The 21409-nt window shown below is 36.5% G+C and overlaps 1 protein-coding gene across 1 annotated transcript; it reads left to right on the forward strand.

The window, feature by feature from the left end:
* Positions 1–4319: 4319 nt before the first annotated feature.
* LOC145940839 (uncharacterized) lies at positions 4320–20075 on the forward strand. Its single transcript, XM_083046453.1, has 15 exons — positions 4320–4537; positions 11546–11641; positions 11714–11845; positions 12030–12218; positions 12370–12639; positions 12836–12980; positions 13040–13212; positions 13476–13676; positions 14010–14153; positions 14270–14347; positions 15072–15235; positions 15858–15966; positions 16519–16755; positions 18221–18390; positions 18907–20075. Exons 1-15 carry the CDS (start codon positions 4442–4444, stop codon positions 19046–19048), a joined length of 2346 nt encoding a protein of 781 aa, XP_082902579.1. The 5' UTR covers positions 4320–4441; the 3' UTR covers positions 19049–20075.
* The last annotated feature ends 1334 nt before the right edge of the window (positions 20076–21409 follow it).

The raw sequence follows: 21409 nt of genomic DNA on the forward strand, positions 1-21409 counted from the left end.
TATGTTTATCATATTAAAAAATTTGTACGCTGGTGTCTGCATGGTACCAAAAGATTCTGTAATCATTGTACTATTAAAATGTATAATCGATGAATTTTTGGCTCGTCTTAAAATATTAGAAATCGATACTTTTTTGACGCGGACCCTGTGCGACGCATCCTTATTTTATGTTTACCGTATTAAAAAATTTGTACGCTGGTGTCTGCATGATACCAAAAGATTCTGTAATCAATGTAATATTAAAATGTATAATCGATGAATTTTTGGCTCGTCTTAAAATGTTAGAAATCGATACTTTTTTAACGCTGACCCTATGCGACGCAACATTATTTTATGTATATCAAGTTAAAAAATTTGTACGCTGGTGTCTGTTTGGTACCAAATGATTCTATAATCAATGTACTATTAAAATGTATAATCGATGAATTTTTGGCTCGTCTTAAAATATTAGAAATTCATACTTTTTTACCGCTGACCCTATGCGACGCATCCTTAATTTATGTATAGCAAATGAAAAAGTTTGTACGCTGTTGTCTGCTTGGTATCAAAAGATTCTGTAATCAATGTACTATTAAAATGTATAATCGATGAATTTTTGGCTCGTCTTAAAATATTAGAAATTAATACTTTTTTGACGCGGACCCTGTGCGACGCATCCTTATTTTAGGTTTATCGTATTAAAAAATTTGTACGCTGGTGTCTGCATGGTACCAAAAGATTCTGTAATCAATGTACTATTAAAATGTATAATCGATGAATTTTTGGCTCGTCTTAAAATATTAGAAATTGATACTTTTTTGACGCGGACCCTGTGCGACGCATCCTTATTTTATGTTTATCGTATTAAAAAATTTGTACGCTGATGTCTGCATGGTACCAAAAGATTCTGTAATTAATGTACTATTAATATGTATAATCGATGAATTTTTGGCTCGTCTAAAAATATTAGAAATTGATACATTTATGCCGCTGACCCTATGCGACGCATCCTTAATTTATGTATAGCAAATGAAAAAGTTTGTACGCTGGTGTCTGCATGGAACCAAAAGATTCTGTAATCATTGTACTATTCAAGTGTATAATCGATGAATTTTTGGTTCGTCTTAAAATATTAGAAATCGATACTTTTTTGACGCGGACCCTGTGCGAGGCATCTTTATTTTATGTTTATCGTATTAAAAAATTTGTACGCTGATGTCTGCATGGTACCAAAAGATTCTGTAATCATTGTACTATTAAAATGTATGATCGATGAATTTTTGGCTCGTCTTAAAATATTAGAAATCGATACTTTTTTGATGCGGACCCTGTGCGAGGCATTCTTATTTTATGTTTATCGTATTAAAAAATTTGTACGCTGATGTCTGCATGGCACCAAAAGATTCTGTATTCAATGTACTATTAAAATGTATAATCGATGAATTTTTGGCTCGTCCTAAAATATTAGAAATTGATACTTTTTTGACGCGGACCCTGTGCGACGCATCCTTATTTTATGTTTATCGTATTAAAAAATTTGTACGCTGGTGTCTGCATGATACCAAAAGATTCTGTAATCAATGTAATATTAAAATGTATAATCGATGAATTTTTGGCTCGTCTTAAAATATTAGAAAATGATACTTTTTTGACGCGGACCCTGTCGACGCATCCTTAATTTATGTTTATCATATTAAAAAATTTGTACGCTGGTGTCTGCATGGTACCAAAAGATTCTGTAATCAATATACTATTAAAATGTATAATCGATGAATTTTTGGCTCGTCTTAAAATATTAGAAATTAATACTTTTTTGACGCGGACCCTGTGCGACGCATCCTTATTTTAGGTTTATCGTATTAAAAAATTTGTACGCTGGTGTCTGCATGGTACCAAAAGATTCTGTAATCAATGTACTATTAAAATGTATAATCGATGAATTTTTGGCTCGTCTTAAAATGTTAGAAATCGATACTTTTTTAACGCTGACCCTATGCGACGCAACATTATTTTATGTATATCAAGTTAAAAAATTTGTACGCTGGTGTCTGTTTGGTACCAAATGATTCTATAATCAATGTACTATTAAAATGTATAATCGATGAATTTTTGGCTCGTCTTAAAATATTAGAAATCGATACTTTTTTGACGCGGACCCTGTCGACGCATCCTTATTTTATGTTTATCGTATTAAAAAATTTGTACACTGATGTCTGCATGGTACCAAAAGATTCTGTAATTAATGTACTATTAAAATGTATAATCGATGAATTTTTGGCTCGTCTTAAAATATTAGAAATTAATACTTTTTTGACGCGGACCCTGTGCGACGCATCCTTATTTTATGTTTATCGTATTAAAAAATTTGTACGCTGGTGTCTGCATGGTACCAAAAGATTCTGTAATTAATGTACTATTAAAATGTATAATCGATGAATTTTTGGCTCGTCTTAAAATATTAGAAATTGATACATTTATGCCGCTGACCCTATGCGACGCATCCTTAATTTATGTATAGCAAATGAAAAAGTTTGTACGCTGTTGTCTGCTTGGTACCAAAAGATTTTGTAATCAATGTACTATTAAAATGTATAATCGATGAATTTTTGGCTCGTCTTAAAATATTAGATATTGATACTTTTTTGACGCGGACCCTGTCGACGCATCCTTATTTTATGTTTATCATATTAAAAAATTTGTACGCTGGTGTCTGCATGGTACCAAAAGATGAAAAGATAAATATTATAATTGTTGTATAATATGTAATTAACGTACAAGCTGTGAATCAAGAATGCGCTACGAATAATTCGAAACATCTTTCTATCTTTGTTCCATATTAGTAACACATTCTCGACCGCAGCTTATATTGTATAATTGAAGGAAATAAATGGCGCGCGCGAAGCGCGCGCTTTGTAGTGTTCTAGTAATATATAGATAATATAATAATATAATATATAGATGTCTGTGGTCAAAAATGACGATTTTGGCCAACTTCATGCATTTATATATTTTACAGATAACAATTTTTTTTTTTAATATTTCTGATAATGTCATTGCATAGTACTATAGTCTTCCCCTTTAAAATTTATTTTTAATTGTCTTCGTATGAGAAATTAAATATTGAAATTACAAATGGATACGTATGCAAGGTACATACATCATACAAACCTACTGCATCTAATTCCCAATAACTCCAAACTTAGAATTCAAAAACCAATAAATCTCAATACCTCAAAATCCAAAAACGCAATAGGCCTAAAATACAAAAAGTATGCATTGTAATTTTAACATCTTTAAAATGATATATCTCGGGAACAAAATATCGTACGAAGATGATTAAAAGTGGATTTTAAAGGGGAAGACTAGTACTATGCGATGACATTATCAGAAATATTTTTAAAAATTTAGTGTTAAAATAAATGCATGAAGTTGGCCAAAATCGTCATTTTTGACACCTTTCACCTCATTTATCTCGAAAATCTGACGTGATGAACAAATTCTGAGGCCAGATTCGAATTCAGCGCACTAAATTACGTGGGGAACTACTTTGTTTGCTCAAACATTAAAACCATGCAGGCCTGTGATATTATTTACAACAGATTACTATCTTAATATTTTTAACGTATTATTACTTTCAAATTTTATTAGCAAATTAACGCTTTATTAATATTTTTTAACAGAAATTAGTTGATTAAAACGTTAATTTGCTAATTAAATTTTAATATAATGTTATATAAAAATTAAAAGTATAATAAAATTTAAAAAATAATATGTTTTAAATAGTATGTTATTAACACCTTATTAATATTTTTGACAAAAATCAGTTGATTAAAGCGTTAATTTATATACTAATTAAATTTTAAAATAATAATATGTACAAAAATTAAAATAGTAATATGTTATAAATAATATGTGTTATTGGGCTTATCTACGATTAATACTTTTTGACAGAAATCAGCTGATAACTGTCAAAAATATTAATCTGGTTTATAATATTATAACATATTATTTAAAATGTATTATATTTCTAATTTTTATAACATATTATTATTTTAAAATTTAATTAGCCAATTAACGCTTTAATCAGCTGATTTCTGTCAAAAAATATATACATATATAAATGCAATAAAAAAAGGCGAAAAGAGAGAAAAATCAGACCGTTCGCTTGCGTTCTCATTTTTATGCACAAAAATACGCATTTTATCGAAGGAGCGAAACCTCGATAGGCTCCTTTTACTTTGAGGGAAGCGCGCGCAAAGAGCACGGTTGTTTTCTCGGATCGATGCGTTTCGATCGCACGCGTCGCGACGCCCGTCGACGTTAAGTCGTGGAGGCGCTTCGTCGTCGTTCGTTTCTGTCTGTCCCCTTCGGGGTTGTGTTCGCGGTTGTACGTGTTCGAGGATGTCGAGTTCGCGTTGAGGTCTTTCCCGCTCGTTAAGAGACTCGAGAACGAGGAAGCGGGATGGCGTCTGATGATGCCGAGACACGAGAAGCGCAGGAAGAAGCCGAAGAGGATCTGAGGATCTTTGAGACGCTCTGCATCTCCTCGCCACGGAAGGTCAATCGATGACACACGCACCTACTGCATCTTTTTACCTGCGACCTATCTGTCAAAATGCACTTGTCATAATGCGCGCTTATAAAAGCACACATGCACGCGAATACGTCGTTTTTTGCACACGTGCAGGGAGTAGCCTATAGGGAGACAATCAAAAATTTGTTCTAAATGAGAATTATGACAAATTGTTGCTATTGTATATTTTTGTTTTGCTAAATCACGTCAGATCGACGAGGTCTACGATGATAATATGCGCAAATATGATCTCTCGGAGCTTAATTAAATCTGTAAAGCACTAGGATGAATAAAAAGTGTTTATATACTCTTGCCAAATAATCTCTCTACTTATAATTACACAAATATTTTGCCAATAATAAATGCGCACGATGAGAATGAACATAATATGTAATTGGAGCTTGTTATCTCATAATTATACAATTATTCTAACATCTTCTGAATGTAATGTAACAAGTTATATTTGAATATGTATAACAGGTCACCATCTCTTGATAGTTAAGTTTAGACGGAATTTCGCAAGCTCGAATAGAGAATTGTAGATGTTGCATATATCGCGAGCTACATCACTGGCTTACATCGCCCCTTCTGTCGCTGCATCAGTTCGTATATGTATACATACCTATATATGTATGTAACATGCACATATGCATTCACATGCTAATCGTACGTACGGTCACGTGCATATACCCGTATCATCCGCCACAAAGGCTCTCATTGTATACATACTAGTACGTACACAGTGTGTCCATCGAAGGGCAACAGATCAATAACGGAAATGCGCAATATTGATCACTTTACGCGATCAACATGATTGTTTGATGGTTCATTGATTGCCAATGAATCGATTCGCCACCTTGGAATGCGGCCAACTTTTAGGCAACGCAAGCTATTTTTAATCAGAGAAAATTTTAGGAAGATCTGAGAAATATAAATATCATGATAAAAGGATTTCAGTGTTTCTTTTTAATTTTTTTTATTTTTGCGTATATTCCGAATTTTTTGTGACATTTTGGCATTCTTGAAAAATGCACAAGATGAAAATTTGCCATTGTAATGCAGAATTTAAATTATTCAAGTCTGTCTCGCATGTCCAAATGCGCTTTTTTCTTTTTCTACGTAATAACATATCTCATTTTCAGAATTATTCAAATTTAAAATTACGAAACGTAAGTGTGTGATGTTACCAAATAATTATTATAATGATCACTATTATTATGCAATATCGATGAGGCAAAAATAACATAAAAAACAAGGTTTTTTTTATATTGAATTAAAAAAACGAATCACACAATCTCTGTATTAAATCTCCGACCTCATTCAAGAACGTCTCTTGCCTCGTCGCGCCAAATCGCACATTGCTGTCTAATTAGACGACTCGTGTGTTTAATTGCACGTAGGATTCCGTCACGAGCTCTCGTCATTATCGCTCCCTTTCTTTCCTTCATCACACCGAACTCGCGCGAATCGTGCGACCGCGTATCGACTCGCACGTGAATAAGGGTCGCGTTGCCATAGCGTTGCACGGGAATCGATTTCACCTGTCGCTGCTACCCCAAACGACCGTACGCGCTGTCGCGTGCTTCCGAAGCCGATCTTAATTTATCGAACACGACCGAAAAAAAGAGATTGACTTATCTTGGTCGCGAGGGAAAGTAAGATTGCGCAGGAGACTTCAGATCCGGGTTTTGTCGATGTCCCGACATTTAATTTCGCCCCAAGTCTCTCTTTCGACTGATTTGAAATTTAGGCTTCCGAAAATAAACGTATCTTTTTCTTCTTTTTTTTTTTTTTTTTTGCAGATGTAAGAAATTATTATAGATTTAAAATTTCTCATAGATTTTGGAAGTTTGGTCCCCTTCTAGCTTGTTTTACCCTTTCAATTTATAACATGTGATTTAAAAAAATACATTTCTCACTCTGTGTCTATGTTGTTTATCATTTTGTTTTAATATAAGTTTCAAACTACCCATTAAAATAATATCTAAAATAATATCTAATCTTTTCTTCTGTTCTTCCAATTGCACAAAAAAAATATATTTTTATTAACCACGTGTAAAAATAATTGTATAATTATATAAAAAAAAAAAATAATTTAATAATATTATTTTATGTAACTAGAGATGGAGTTAATTATACTGTATAAATGTAGATTTAAATTTTGGTTTCATTGATATCCGATTGTTCTGGTGCATCTAATCCACGTAATTATGATGAACAAATGGATCGATGCAGTATTCTATATTTGCTAGCATATTACTGTGCCAGTATTATGCAGCTTTAATTACATGTAGATTCTAGCAGGCTTACGTATCAGTTTCCGGAATAAATTTAAATTGCTTCCCTTATTCTCTCTCTCAAATATCTCTCTCAAATATCGGAATAGGTACATGTTGTAATTTTAAAAATCAAATATAACTGTATGAGAAAAATGATCACGCACATTTAATTTAATAACATAAATGTAATATGATCTCATAAAAAAAATATCATTTCGAACAAATCCAGGATTTCACATTTTTGCGTTTCGTTACATAATGTTTTTACTATTCAAAAGATTTTACCTATTTATATAACATGGAATATTTCCATATAAAGCATCTCAGCCAGAGAAGCTTTTACCTGTTACTTGTACTTACTCTAATAAAAAAATTGACGTGAATAAATGTTTATCGTTGACACAAAAAAAAGAAAAAAAAAAGATATAAACGTAATCGTTAACCTCGTAATTGTTTACGGTATAAATTTAGTTTATATGTACGGTATTATAATATAAAATAAAATTCGATGGCCGATCAATATTTATTAAAGTACCTTCGCCACTGAAAATATCAGATTCCATCGAAATATGAACGCATAGTTTGATCGCAATTTTCTTAAAAATACACTAACATATTTTGATTACTTCAAAAAACCTTTTCATACCAAATTCACACAAATTTGTTAAATCGTTTATGTATTTGGTTGAAGTAATATCTCTCATTGCGCAATAAAATATTATTTTATTCCACGCTTTTAAGTTTAACGATAAATTTCATCCCGACGACGTGTAGATCAGATTTGCATAAGTATAGGGAAAAATGTTGCTCATGCAAGGCGCGTGCGTTTATTTTTTATTTTCACGTGTAACAACTTTTTCCACTTTTAATGGACTGAGAAGCTACATGTGTCATTTAAACTTTCAACGGAAGAGGAGGAGGCAAGATTTAAATTATTTTAACAGTATTTCTTAAAACGCTCACGTACTCTCATTGCAATTTTATTGCGATTTTATTACGCTCGCGCGTACGAAATTTCGTGTGTTGCGCTGTGTCGGCGAAACACGGCTGCCCCGTAGAAAGAGAGACCCGCAAGAGAGTCTTCCCGATGGCGAATTTACAAATTTTTTTACACGAGTACGTGCATGGGATGCCTCGTAATCCCTTCGTTGTATAAGCACGCGCGCGCCACCAAGTAAATATCAATTGTAATACAGGTCGCGCATTTCCCGGAGATTGTTGAGATGTTTATTGGAGACCGGCGGAATCTAATAAATATATATTCGATATCATATCGGATTTAAGCACCGTGGAAATTCACGGTATTCCACGAGATGCGGGATTGTACCATTGCCAAAAGCCACCCCGCTCATTGAAACTATTTTCGGGTCAGGTGAAGAGAGATATATAACATGAATTCAGTTCGATCCTTCTCGGTCGGCGACCTGTCGCGTAATTGAATCGCGAGATAATTGATGCGACGTACAATGGATCGCGGATTCTGATTTTAATCTGATTCCCAGGAAGATAGCACACATTGAATTAAATAACTCGTACGTCCAAACCCGTGATAGATGTTAATTTATTTCCGACGAGCGTACATCGGATATAAATGCAACATCCCGTGCATTTGATTTTCTTTCAATTTCGCGTTAAAACCGCATACATATGTAAATCGTTCTGAAAGCTTTTTAATCGAGGAAAAAATAGCAGATTTTCGTTGAAAATGAAATAAAATATTTTTCTCGTTCTTTTCCTCTATTTGACTGTATTATATATCTTCATTGTATGTATTTATACTTTGTACTAATTAAAGTCGGAAGAGGCATCCGCCTCTATACCGTTGTGAGAACCAAATATAGAGCATCATTGAGAGACAGATCATTGCGGAAACACTGACCCTGTAAATTCAGGTGAATATATTCCATTGTATCGTGTTCGGTTCCACGGTGATATTCTCGTCGCGATATCTCTGATGACGTAGATTTCGCGAGCATAGATTTTCGTGCAGATATATACCTGGGGCCTCGAGGTTGCCCCTGGGGCGGCGACGGCACGATTCGGGTCACGTAATCCGCCGTCGTAAGCAAACGAAACTTCACTATTATAACTGCCTGTGCCCTGCGCGCGTGCCCGATTGTCCTGGAAATTGTCTCCTCGCTCCTCGCGGAAGAGCAGATGGAAACAATATTTGCGATCGGCTCTATCGGGACTTCAAATGCGAGAACTCTGCGTCGAGTATTCCATTCGAACTTCAAGAGCGGACTTGGAGAATACGAAGCGCCTGTAAACACCATCGTGTGGCGGGAATTCCTACGGGGATAAATCCGATGGGGTGAGACCAGGTAGCTAGTTGATCATGTTTTCGAGCGAGCCAGTTATACATTAAATACGGAATGTTGCGGCGGCGAGATTATAATTTCGGCTGACAAGAGAAAACAATCGGCGAAACCGCTTTTTATAGGAATATATTGTATCTTCGCGGTTAATTGCTCTTTCTGCCAAGGAAATCTTGTGTGAAATTATTAGAAGAATCGTTATATTTTTTTACGACAGCTTAATTATTATTTATTATCTTCAATTGATTCACTTTTAATTAATTTCTCACTTAATGCACTGCGTAGAAGGAAATGTTCAAATACGCTATTAAAGTAGAGCAAGCTTCTTCGTTAACTAAATGCAATCCAATCAGTTTTGAGTATTAGATGTCACGGTAGTAGAATGAATATGTAATTAGTAAATTTCCTATGCATAAAGATACTTTCATTTACAATTTCGCACCGTGTTTATTCCATTATGATCTCATTTCCTACTTTTGTTTGCGTTTAAACGAAATAAGATAGTTATCATAAAGTTATATTACAATCCATTCCCATTTGCAAACTTGCAAATAAGATTGAGAAAGAACTGGAAAGAGAGACAAATGTAAAAAGATTTTTTACGTTACTTTTTACACGTTAAAAAATTTAATCCGCCTATGATCGTAATTAACGACGAAATAAATTGCCATTGAATGTGCACTTAAACTTAATTTCACGCTGTGAGAATAATTCGACGGGATATATTTAATTCCACGTAGATCGCATAACAAGTCGGATTTAATAAAAATTAATTAAACGTGTCAAATGTATAAATCGACACAAAAGTGAGATAAAAGCGACTTTATGCATATGATGAGTTAGATTACCGCGAAATGTTAATAATTAGAACGATGATAATTATCGATACATATATATATATATGTATATATTCAGCCATATATTCGTTGCCTATTCGGTCTTTTTGCTGGCATGTGCATCCTTCCAATTTGGCTTGATGGCAATTTAATCATCGTTCTACGCCGAATCGCATTTTAATAATGCAAGCAGACTCGCGTTAATTAATATATGTAAAGTGATCGATAACGTCGACTGCGTATTTTATTTCTTTGGCAAATTGCGCCTAAAAAAATATTTTCGCACAATATTTGATTGCGTGTAACGCAATCTCTCGCATTGACGTATCGCTGTTGATTTGCTTGAGTATTGATATATTTTGCGTTGGAACGCGAAATACTTCCACTATTATTTTTCAATAACACTCGTTCAAATTGCCGTAAGCAATTTAGTGGAATATAAGTCTTCTTCGATATTGTTTTTTTTTCGAAAAACTTTGACAAAGTACTCTGTTGCGCTTGAAAGTAAGAAAATAGGAAATAATATTAATCTTATTTTCTACACTAAGAAAATTGTTAAAATATTGATATGATATTAGAGCATGTGTGAGAGATTAAATATAATGTGAATGATAATGATTGATCTTTATACAGAAGGGGGAAAGTGCCAGTTATTCTCATTGGAAAATATTTCTAGTAACGAAAAATCGATTTCACGGATTTATCAAAGACATTATTTCTAAGACACACAATATTGTCTTAATCTTGCAAGCATTTTAAAATACACGATTCCAAGGATGCCGTTCTAAAAATAGAATCGTTGATGATGAGCCGACTTATCCACATTGTGGTCGACATTCTACGATCCGGCGGCATTTTCAGGCAGACGTACTTAATGACCGAGGCGCAAATCGCCTTGTAAGGTTTCCGTCGTGGAAGCTTAAATGAACATCGTTACGAACCGCCGGGAGAGATCGTACCTATCCGCGGTACTCGCGAATCCTCACGTTCTCTCTGAGCGTGGCAGAGGTCGAAGGTCAAAACTTCAGAAGCCGCTAATCTATTCTCGGCTTTTAAACGACCGCTTCGGCATCAAGTCCTCTCTCGGGTAGAGAAAGCTTCGGGAAATAAAATCACCTTTTTTACGACGAGTCTCCTCTCACGCCCGCGGCGAAACCCAACGGGAGTCCTGTATACGACTCGGTGCGATACACACGATGAGATTGATAATTTATAACAATTGTCACTCTAACTCTCTTGTGCACAAGATGCAACTATGCTGAGAGATTCGTAAAAGCATGAAAATGACTGTAACAAGTAAGCAAACATGTCTATCACCCATCGACGTGTTTTCACGTAGATCACTTATTGTTATTCATTCGATGTTAATCCCGATGCAAAAATATCTAGAATTTGATATGTCTTTTTAGATGTATATAACTCTCAGGATAATTAAATCCAACTTTTATGAAAAAATTCCGCACATTTCATCGAAGCGTTGCAAATGAAAATACAACAACAATATAAAAATATTTTTATCTTATCGCTTTGAAAACGAGGCAACTGAATGTCTGATTTCAGGTGGGTCCAGATAACGCTATGACTCACGATCTAACAACTACTTTGAGAAGCGAGCTGGCAGCCCTTGAATACAAGCGAGATAGACTTATGTCCGAGGTAAAACCAGATTATCGGTTTTTCGCTTCGGAAATTGGTCGCGTTATTAATTCAACGCCTCGGCGCCTTTAGTTGCAGGAGATGAAGAACGTCGTGAGATCGCGAGACCAGAGGGTCGTGGAATTGCAGGTGGAGACCGATCAGCTTCGCGAGCAGGCAGCCAGGCAAAATGCTGTCATTTCCAGTCTCAAGAAACGCATTCAGGTTAATTTATTTCCGTTAACACAAGTGGACAATTAAAGGATTTCTCCTTTAATAGACGTCGAGATAATTTGTTTCCTCCTTTTTGCTTGTCTGAGTTTCATCAAGAAAATTTCGACGACGAGTAGAATCTGTAGTTGACAGATAAATTCACGACACGTTTCGCAGAGTTCAATAATAATTTTAGGAACTTGAAGAGAGAGAGAGGAACCTCTACTCGTCCCAGGGAAGGAGCGAGATCACGATACAAGGTTTACAACGTGATGTGAAGTATCACGAGGAAAAGGTCAGGGAGTACGACAAAAAAATCCGACAACTGGAGCATAACATATCCGAGGAGATTCAATTGAAGGAGCGCGCCCGTCTGAATCTGCAGGTGCCATATGTTATTTCAATACGCGCTCGACTGCACTTCCACATCGTGCTATCGACACATCCATTTGTATACTTTCTCACTGAAAAAAATCGCATCAATCTTTCCTTTTCTCCAACATTAAAATCGCATTTTCGATATCTGCTTTTCACAGGATTTTGTACGAAGATTGGCACACGCGTTGAACGTCGAGTACTGCGAGACGGCGCATCACAGTCCGGAGATGGTGATTCACAAGGCCGAGGAGCTCGTGCAAGAGGTAAATCGGCTACGAACGAAGGGCATGAACGTCGAGACTCAGTTGACGGGCATCGAGGTAGATTTTAGAACCTGCAGAGACGCTCTTGATCGTGCCACTACAGAAAAGGAGCAGTTGCAGAGACAAGTGTCTGTCCAGCTAGTCGACATAGATCGTATGCGTCAGGTACGATGACGAAAATTTTACCTATCGCGATATCGAAAATTTTTTCAAAATAATTCTCTATTTTGTTTACGTTCATTATAAATAAAAGTTACTGCCAGATAGATCGAAGTGATCACAGCAAATTATTTCGAATATCAAAATCTATGAACTCGTCTAATATATGAAACTATTACATCATTAATTACTGCTATATCAGGAGAAGGAGTGCGTGGAAATGCAATATAGGGTCGCGGAGAAGGACATGAATGACCTGAGGGACAAACTTGTGAACACGAACAGGAGCTTAACCAGCGCGACGGGGAACATATCTAATCAGGAGGCGCTGATCTGCCAATTACGAGGTAAACGATGGCGATCGGTTAAGTCTCGTGACCTCTGGTAATTCGTGCCGCTCTTGCAGAGGATCTGAAGGCCCGCGAAGAGAAGATGCAACGCGTGCAAAACGACCTGCGTCACCTTCTAGAGTCCTTGGCGATCCTCGTCAGTACACCCAATCGATTCGTCGAGTCTCATGAGAATGCAATTAAGGATCGCGTCCGAGAGATCCTGGCGGACAACAAGGATCAGTCGCTAGTAATCGTGCATTTAATATCGTCACTCTTAAGTCGAAACCACATATATTCTTGCTTGAGAAAAAATAAGTTTTTCAAATGTAAATCATTTTTGCTTTGAGACTATCATCAATGGTTTATCAATTTTTAGTTATAAAAAATCGAAAATCTTATAAAAACATTGAAACTTTTAAGAGATTCGCATATTTCGGTCTTGGCATAGACCGACTTTAATCGGCGCAATATCAAAATTCATAGCGTCACAAGAGCGTTCTCTTTCCGCAGAAAATACAAAGTCTTCGGGAAAAAGTGAACTCGGCGACGGAGTCGACGAATCGACAGAGCGAGTTGGTCGAATCCACAATGATGAAGGTGCGCAGTCTGGAGGATGAACGCGCCGCCTTGGAAGTAAAGATACACAAGTTGGAATCTGAACTTACGAGCAGTGAACTCTCCAGAGAGTCTTTACGCAGAGACAAGCAGACGGTGATTTCAAATGTTTCTCTTGAAAATATCTCTTGAAAATAATCTTGACGCGTAACGTGAAAACGAGGAGTTAAAGATGTTATATAATTAACACTGCTTCATCCTCTTCTTTAAATTAAGTAAAATATTAAATTTCTACTTGTAAATACATAATTTCTAATTAAAATAATATTTGAACAAATTATAATTAGATACAAAATATCTATCTCTATCTCTTTATCTATATATGTATAATTATTTATATATTTCTTCCCCCCAAATGTAATTTCTTCTGTTGTTTTATACATTTTTCATAAAAGTATTAATGTTACATCATACCACAAATTTTTGCAGTTCGTGACCTTTTTGGATCGACTGGGCAAGGCGATGCAGATGGACGAGATCTCTCAAGAAATCGGACTCGATCTTCTGACAGAGTCACTGTTGGTCCGAGCCGAGCAGCTAGCCAGATTAGAGACCGACAAACTGGTTGACAAGGTGAAGGACGCGATCGATATTACGTCTTTCCGATGCCGCTGTCACATTGCTAACGTCTTCTCCTTTGTTCTGTGTTTCTTTGTCGTGCAAATCGTGTGCTTACCGCACGCCCGCAGTATTTGTGCTCCAGCTATACGACCCTACCGAGGATTCGGCGCGAGCGATCGTTCCACGAGCTTCCTTGTCTCAAAGAAGTAAGCCCTCGGCGCGAGCAAAGCGCCTTAGAGAGAAGCTTTACAGCATTCTCAGACATCCTCCTCGTAGACGTTCATTTCGTTCTTCCTAAAGTATCTTTCACGTAGAAAGAGAAAGAGAGAGAGAGAGAGAGAGAGAGAGAGAGAGAGAGAGAGAGAGAGAGGTGCTTTTCTCATTTCTCCGTTCCTGTAGGTTTCCCGATATATACTCTATACGGCTGAATTGGATGCTGTTCGAGGCTTTAATTGTTGCTTCAAATTGATAGTTTATCGTTTAATGAAGTTCCATTTAGTATAGCTGCCCGCGGCGCTATTCGATATTACGGCCGCTCTTTTCAACGTAAAACAGGACGCTTGTACCAACTTTTAATTAAATAATCTCCGATAACATGTCGATATAAAAAAAAATCTTTTCTCTTTCAAAGAGTATTTCCTCATTTATGAAAATTTATTTTCTTATACACTTATCGTGCATTTAATTATATGTATGTATATTTTTAGACAATATATATCATATATAAGGGATTTCACTATAATATTATATTATTTCATTTCACACGTTATATCTATGTTTATGTTTATCCTTCATCAAGTAATACTCCTCAAACGCAAATCGATGATTGCACGAGAAAATTTCAACTCGGCACACTTTTACGTTTCTGTATATTTGCACACTATGTGTCACACCCGCGGAAAATGATTTTTCTTTCTTTCTGTCACGCAGACTTCCGTGGTTTATCAGTTGCAACGTCGAGTCCGAACTTTACGGGAGCAATTGCAGCGGAGGGACTTGCATCTGGATCTTCTACGTAGGAAATTATCTCTGCAAGAGGACAGCGTGAGGATGAAATCTCTGTTGCAGAGCGAACGCGACGAGGCAAACATACGGTTTGTTTTAGAATAGCCTGAAGCCGCTTGTAACAAAATTCTGAAGTTACATGTATATTCTAAAGGATAATTTCTAGAAACTATTATTTGCGCGAGACTATTATTTAATCGCGCTTTCTGTCGTATTTATAACATGCAAATAAATAATTTAAATAATCGCGAGAGAAACTCGGGAGCCAGAGATAAAGTTTGTAAAAACTATTCGTCTTCTGCTTAGTGATTAGGGGTTGAAACTATCATTTCGAATTGTTGCAACAATTAATCCGCGTTACAATTGACCCCGAATCTTCCATTTATCTGTCGGATGCGACATGTCAGCGGGGAAACAATACCTATCGACTGGCTGTCCAACGAGAGAAATATGGAGCTGCGGTTTATTGGAAAATTTAACCGGTGCACAGCTTTACGTATTCGAAATGCGGCGTAATTTTTCCACGCCGACGGTTACCTATAATTCCTGTTTCGTGGTTCGCGGTTCGCGGTTTAGTCCAAATGCATCGAATGCATTTCTCTTTATGTTCGTCGCTTCCCGATGCTCGACGCGCGAACGGATCGAAAGAAAAAAAGACACAAAAAATGATACGAGAAAAAAGTGCGAGCAGTTTTCCTTTTTCTTTTTCAGTGCGAAGAAGCTGGCGAAACAGGTCGAGCGATTGCAGGTCCAATTGTCGGACGAAAAATCGCGGAATCGAGAGTTGAGCGCACAATTGACGGAAGCCGCAGATTATAAGGCACGTATAATTTACGAGAGTTCGTACTTCCTTATAATTAGATAATTCCGAATATGTGCTTCGCAAAATATAGGCATGGAATTTTTTCGCGACTGCATGATTAATGACAATTGCATGCAAAAACAATACATTGTTATTGCCTGCTCTCGCAATATTATACCGTTAATTATCTTTATTATTTCGTGAAACTTTATTTCTATTATACTAGTAAAATAAATATATTTAATATACTAGATAATATAATAATTCTTATAACAATAAGATAATTTCATTAACACAATAAGAGTATATAAATGTGAAAGAATATTATATATTAAATGCAGAAGTTATTTTTTAAATGTTTTTGTAATGGAGATTTAATTTATATATAATATATATCTATACTTTTAAAAGTTCTATTAAATCGATTTTATATACTCATGAACATCACGAAGCGACGTATATCGGGAAAACAAAATTCCTGAGTGAATTCTGGTCGCGCGAGAATATCTCATAATCTTGCACCTATCCATCAGACGTTTTAACCTACTTTATCGCATTTTCTGCGAGCAGATAGCTGCGCTGGAACGCAGCCGTAAGATAGACGAGCTGCAGAAGCGTCTCGTCGAGAGCGAGATGTTGAGAACGCGTTATAACAGAAAATTGACGATGGCGAAGGAGCAGATGAGGACGACCGCGGAGACAGCCGATCAGGAAAGATCGATAAACGACCATTCCTTGCAGCTTCTTCGCGACGAGCACGCTCAAGTTAAACAAAATCTCTCCGATGTCACGAGGAGAGAATCCCAGGTGAGATATATACGTTATTGCTATCATTTGATCGCGTGCTATTTAATCTCGCTTCGCGTTTACAAGTTCGCGCCCTGTTCCACTTTAACATAAAATAAAATGAAATAAAATGAAATTATTAGTAGAAACACGGATGCTGAATAAATTGACGATTAACGTCAGGGAAGGCGTATGTCTTGTGTGCTGGAAAAATGCATAAGGCGATGAAACGCGTGTCTCAATGCCGAATTGTGTATTCGGCACGCGCATTGATATATTCTCGTAATTCTGATTTATGATTATTCCCGTGCACAAACGTGAATTGAAATGCGCAAAACAAGTCGCTGTAAAAACGACAAAGTCTCCGTACGTTATATACTATAAATATAATATAATTAATAAAATATATCAAATAGAATAATATATTAAATTTTCTCTCAAAGAAGGGAAAAGTTTCTCTTTAATCCTTTACGGAAGCAAAATTAATTATGATAGAGAAATTCGTATTTTATATCCCCTGCGTGAAAGTTATCTTACCATTTCTAGCCATAATCCGCAGATCTTCCGTCGCGAGTTCGGAACACTTTGATCTCTTATTAAAGCACGTCTGCAAGCGCGCCGAGCTTATTCCTAATACTCCGCAGAGGTACAGGCCAAAGGGGCTCGTTAATTCATTGTGGCAATCTCAATGACTCGCGCGATGGCAGCCATTCGCGTGATTGCGATCTCTCTCGTCGGGAACGCATAATGCTCGTTCAGGACGATTTGAAGTGACTTTGCATCACCGTAATTCGAGGCACGTTCGCGAGCGTCGCCGGCTTGTAAAGCAGATAGTTCCTTCGATTTAAGCTCATGCTCCGTGAAAGGACTGCGAATCTTGCATATAACATCGCGAAACTTTATCTCGACGTCGTTGCTGTAACTTCGCTTTCTGAAACGTGGAACTTTAATTCGCGAAACTTTAATTTAGAGGTATAGAACAAGGTAACATTAATTATAATAAATTATGTGCAAAGTAGGGTTGAGTGCGTCAGCTATAATATTGTACTCCTGCTGCATTTGTCACATCTGTAATTTTTATAATAAAATAAGCACTAAAACGTCAGAAAATTATAAATAGAGAAAGAAAAAAGATATCATTATTTAACCGGAAAAATTTGATCAATGCTGTAACGTAGAGCCAAAAGTTTTCATGTGCCTTGATTTACATTGATATTATTTGATCTACATAAATTATTCTTCTAGATTTTATTACGCGTAACATAATACATCTACTTTTCCAAAATAATATTTTATACTAAATATATATGTTGGAAAAAAAATATTTATAAAAAAATGATATTCTATAAATCAAAATGCCTGTTTGTCATTTATATATACGCGGAAACAATTATCTGAGCTCGCAAAATGTGCGACGGATAGAAAAGTTAACACTTGGGTGAGCAAGATACGATTCAATTCGCAAATCATTAATTTCCTGTCTCAGCTCCAGAGCTTCCGCGTCTCCGTGGCGAAGCTATTGTCGGAGCCAATCTGCACTTCCGATTACGAGATCATTTCGCGGCTGCAGAAAATGGTCGCGGCTCATCGCGATTTTACGATGCTCTCCCGCAGATACGATGAGCCTTTGGAAACGAGTCCTTCAAGATGCACCAGGTGATAATTAAAATGAAAAATAAGAATGCACGATTTTATTTCATATCGTTTTATATTTTCTATTATACAATCCAAATTTTCTCTAAAATTTGCTGTTATATATATAATTCTCTTTTATATGATGTGCGATTTTTGTATAAAGAAAAAAATATTAAATATCTACAGTACCGGCCAAAATTATATCACCTTTTGATTTTTTCAGCATAACTTGTTTTAAAGTGCACGGATCTTTATCAAATCATAACATGTTTTGAAGGTTGATATAACATTGAATTATAATTCAATATATGTTATACCGTCCTTCAAAATATGTTATGATTCGTGTAGAGATCCGTGCACTTTAACACAAGTTATGCTGAAAAAATCAAAAGGTGATATAATTTTGGCCGGTACTGTAACAGGCATACAATTGTTGAGAAAAAAATTTGCGAAAATTACTTTCTGTATTTTTTATATCCTAAGCTCAAAGCTTGCATTATTCTGGGAGGTATTATATACCTTTCTAAATCATTATAGCATTCATCCGGTCCATCCCCCAAGGTCGCCCGGTTCACGTTGCACCCGTTACGAGGACAGCGGTTTCGCGGACCCACCGGATCTCCACGACATCGACGACGATTACAACAAAAGGCCAGTGAGAAGCAGCCTCCTTCCGTGACACCGGCCAAGGTTCAAATTTTAAACGCGTTCCTGGGGCGAGGAGATTAAACGATCACCATCGTCCAATCCAGCTCCTCGGAAACTTGAGTTTCCGATCTCGGAGCCGTAACTTGAACGATGCTGCGGGGAATAATTATTTCGCACGTGCGTCGTAAAGCTTTACGTTTATCTCGCGTAAACGATCGACTTTTACGAGATGAAGAGGACCATTTCTATTCGCGAAATATCGTTGCCTTACAAATTAGACAACGGGCACGCCATAAGATCGCTCGCACGTCGATCGAGCGATCGAATAGCTCGCCTCGACACCGATTCCGATGGAATAAGCATGAAGAAATATCGAACCATCGATCCGTGCTATTACTGAGGGAATGGGAGAGGAAATCGACCCGACGCGTTCTCGTGAAATTGCAATTTAGCGCTAATTATTTATCGGCAAGCGTGAGAAATTCCTAACGGATCACATGGAAGTGCAATACTGGACGTCGGCTGTCGTATGAACGAAAACCGTCGGAAGTGTTCAGGACGCGAAAATTACGCGCGTCCGTAGTGTTTAAGGTAATTTATTTCGGAAATATTTACAAGCCGACCGCGCGTGGCGCAGACTTTGATTTATATGTGAATAAAATAACTATTATTCATCTATACATATATACATCGCTCCTGAGAAAAGATTGTCTGGATGTGCCACTTGAAGCAAGCGACACAGAATCATTATGCATCAAGAATGAAATCGTATCGAGTAAAGAATAATCAAACATACAAAAATCAATTATGCGAAACATGTGCAGATGACGTCATGTGAAATAAAGAAAAATTTTACCTTATAAGGAAGCCAGCTTGTGAAGAATTATGCACCGAGATTTGGAATACGAATTAAAGACTGAATAATAGAATTTAATTGCATTCTGTGGCATTTTTATTACATAGGATCTTAATTTTGTTTGCACTTATTCCACAGAATATTCATCAAATGTATCTGTCCACATTTTAACGAAGACCTAAGAGTGTTCATAAATTTATTTATAAAAATTGAAAAGATCGTGTAATTTTTAATTATATGTCATTTACCTTAGACATATGTTTTTAATGAGAAAGCAGATTCTAATTATATCCAAATTAATTTAGTTTATAAGATTGTTTTATAAATTTATATATACAAATAGTTTTCTTGATAAATATAATTTAAAAAAGTTTTTCAAGGTTGAAAAGATTGACTTATTATAATAATTAAATAACATATTAATAGCATTAAAATTAATGATGAGACTTCAAGTATATTCTTATAAGAGATATATTAAAGTATTGAAGTAGTCTGAAGGAGAGAGGGATAGCCACTTGTGTTCATATCGATAACCCTTTAACCTCGATGTTATCTTTATCCCGTTTAATGCAGTACGCTCTTTTCTAATCAATTTGAAACAATGCGAAGGGCGTACAAGCGGCGCTCGCACGATTCGTGCGAACCGATTCACGGTCTGACGAGCAGAGTTCCAGACATTTCCCATTTAAATACCATGACGTTGGAGCTACTTCACACAGTACTCACGTAACGTGGGTTCCGATATCAATAATCTCCCACTGATCAATGATCGCCTAAGTATCCGTATTCCAGCGCTCCATTAATTAGCTTCATGATATAATTATATCGAATGCGCCGAATTAACGAATGATCGGTTTCCTGTTTGCGGCTCTAGCGAGCTCGCCTGCTCGTTATGTGTACTCGTCATTATTGGAAGCCTCCACTTCCGGCGACACGGTTCCAATTTCAATGCCTACCGCACTCGTCAATCGACGGCCAAAAGTGATGGGCAGGTAAATGACAGGATAACGGTTATACCTTCGGTATAACGTCGATCGATCCGTCTATCGATCGATGTATATGAACCTGCTATATCACAATTGTCTGACGATGGATGATCGGCCCGTAATCCTTCAATCAGGTGAGAACAAAGTTACAATGACGCGGAATTGCGACAGAAATGATTATGATCTTATCGATTCCCGTGACTTCAATACTTTACGATCTTCACGCGAACGGAAACTTACGTCATGATAATGATGCGATATTGCGTGGATCTCTCTCGGTTTGATTACGGGATTTCTCCTTATTCTTTGTAGATTTCTTTAAAAGATGATCTTTATAAGCCATTTCTTTTCCGAAAGAAGATTATTTTAAATGCTTTGACGAGCCATAGTATCTTGATAACGAATACTTTTTTATATCACAATCGTAGAGCAGCTCCATAATGTGTGCGACAGAGTCAAGAATCCTGCAGCATGCAGTCGCCAGGAGTCCGGAGTCGAGGCACACGGGAATGAACGGGCGAGGACGGGAGAGAAGGGATATCAGGTCGTA

Source organism: Prenolepis imparis, unplaced genomic scaffold (genome assembly GCF_030444845.1).
Source record: "Prenolepis imparis isolate NDT839.2.m4 unplaced genomic scaffold, iyPreImpa1.0 SCAF_9, whole genome shotgun sequence".
Taxonomy (NCBI): Eukaryota; Metazoa; Arthropoda; class Insecta; order Hymenoptera; family Formicidae; genus Prenolepis; species Prenolepis imparis.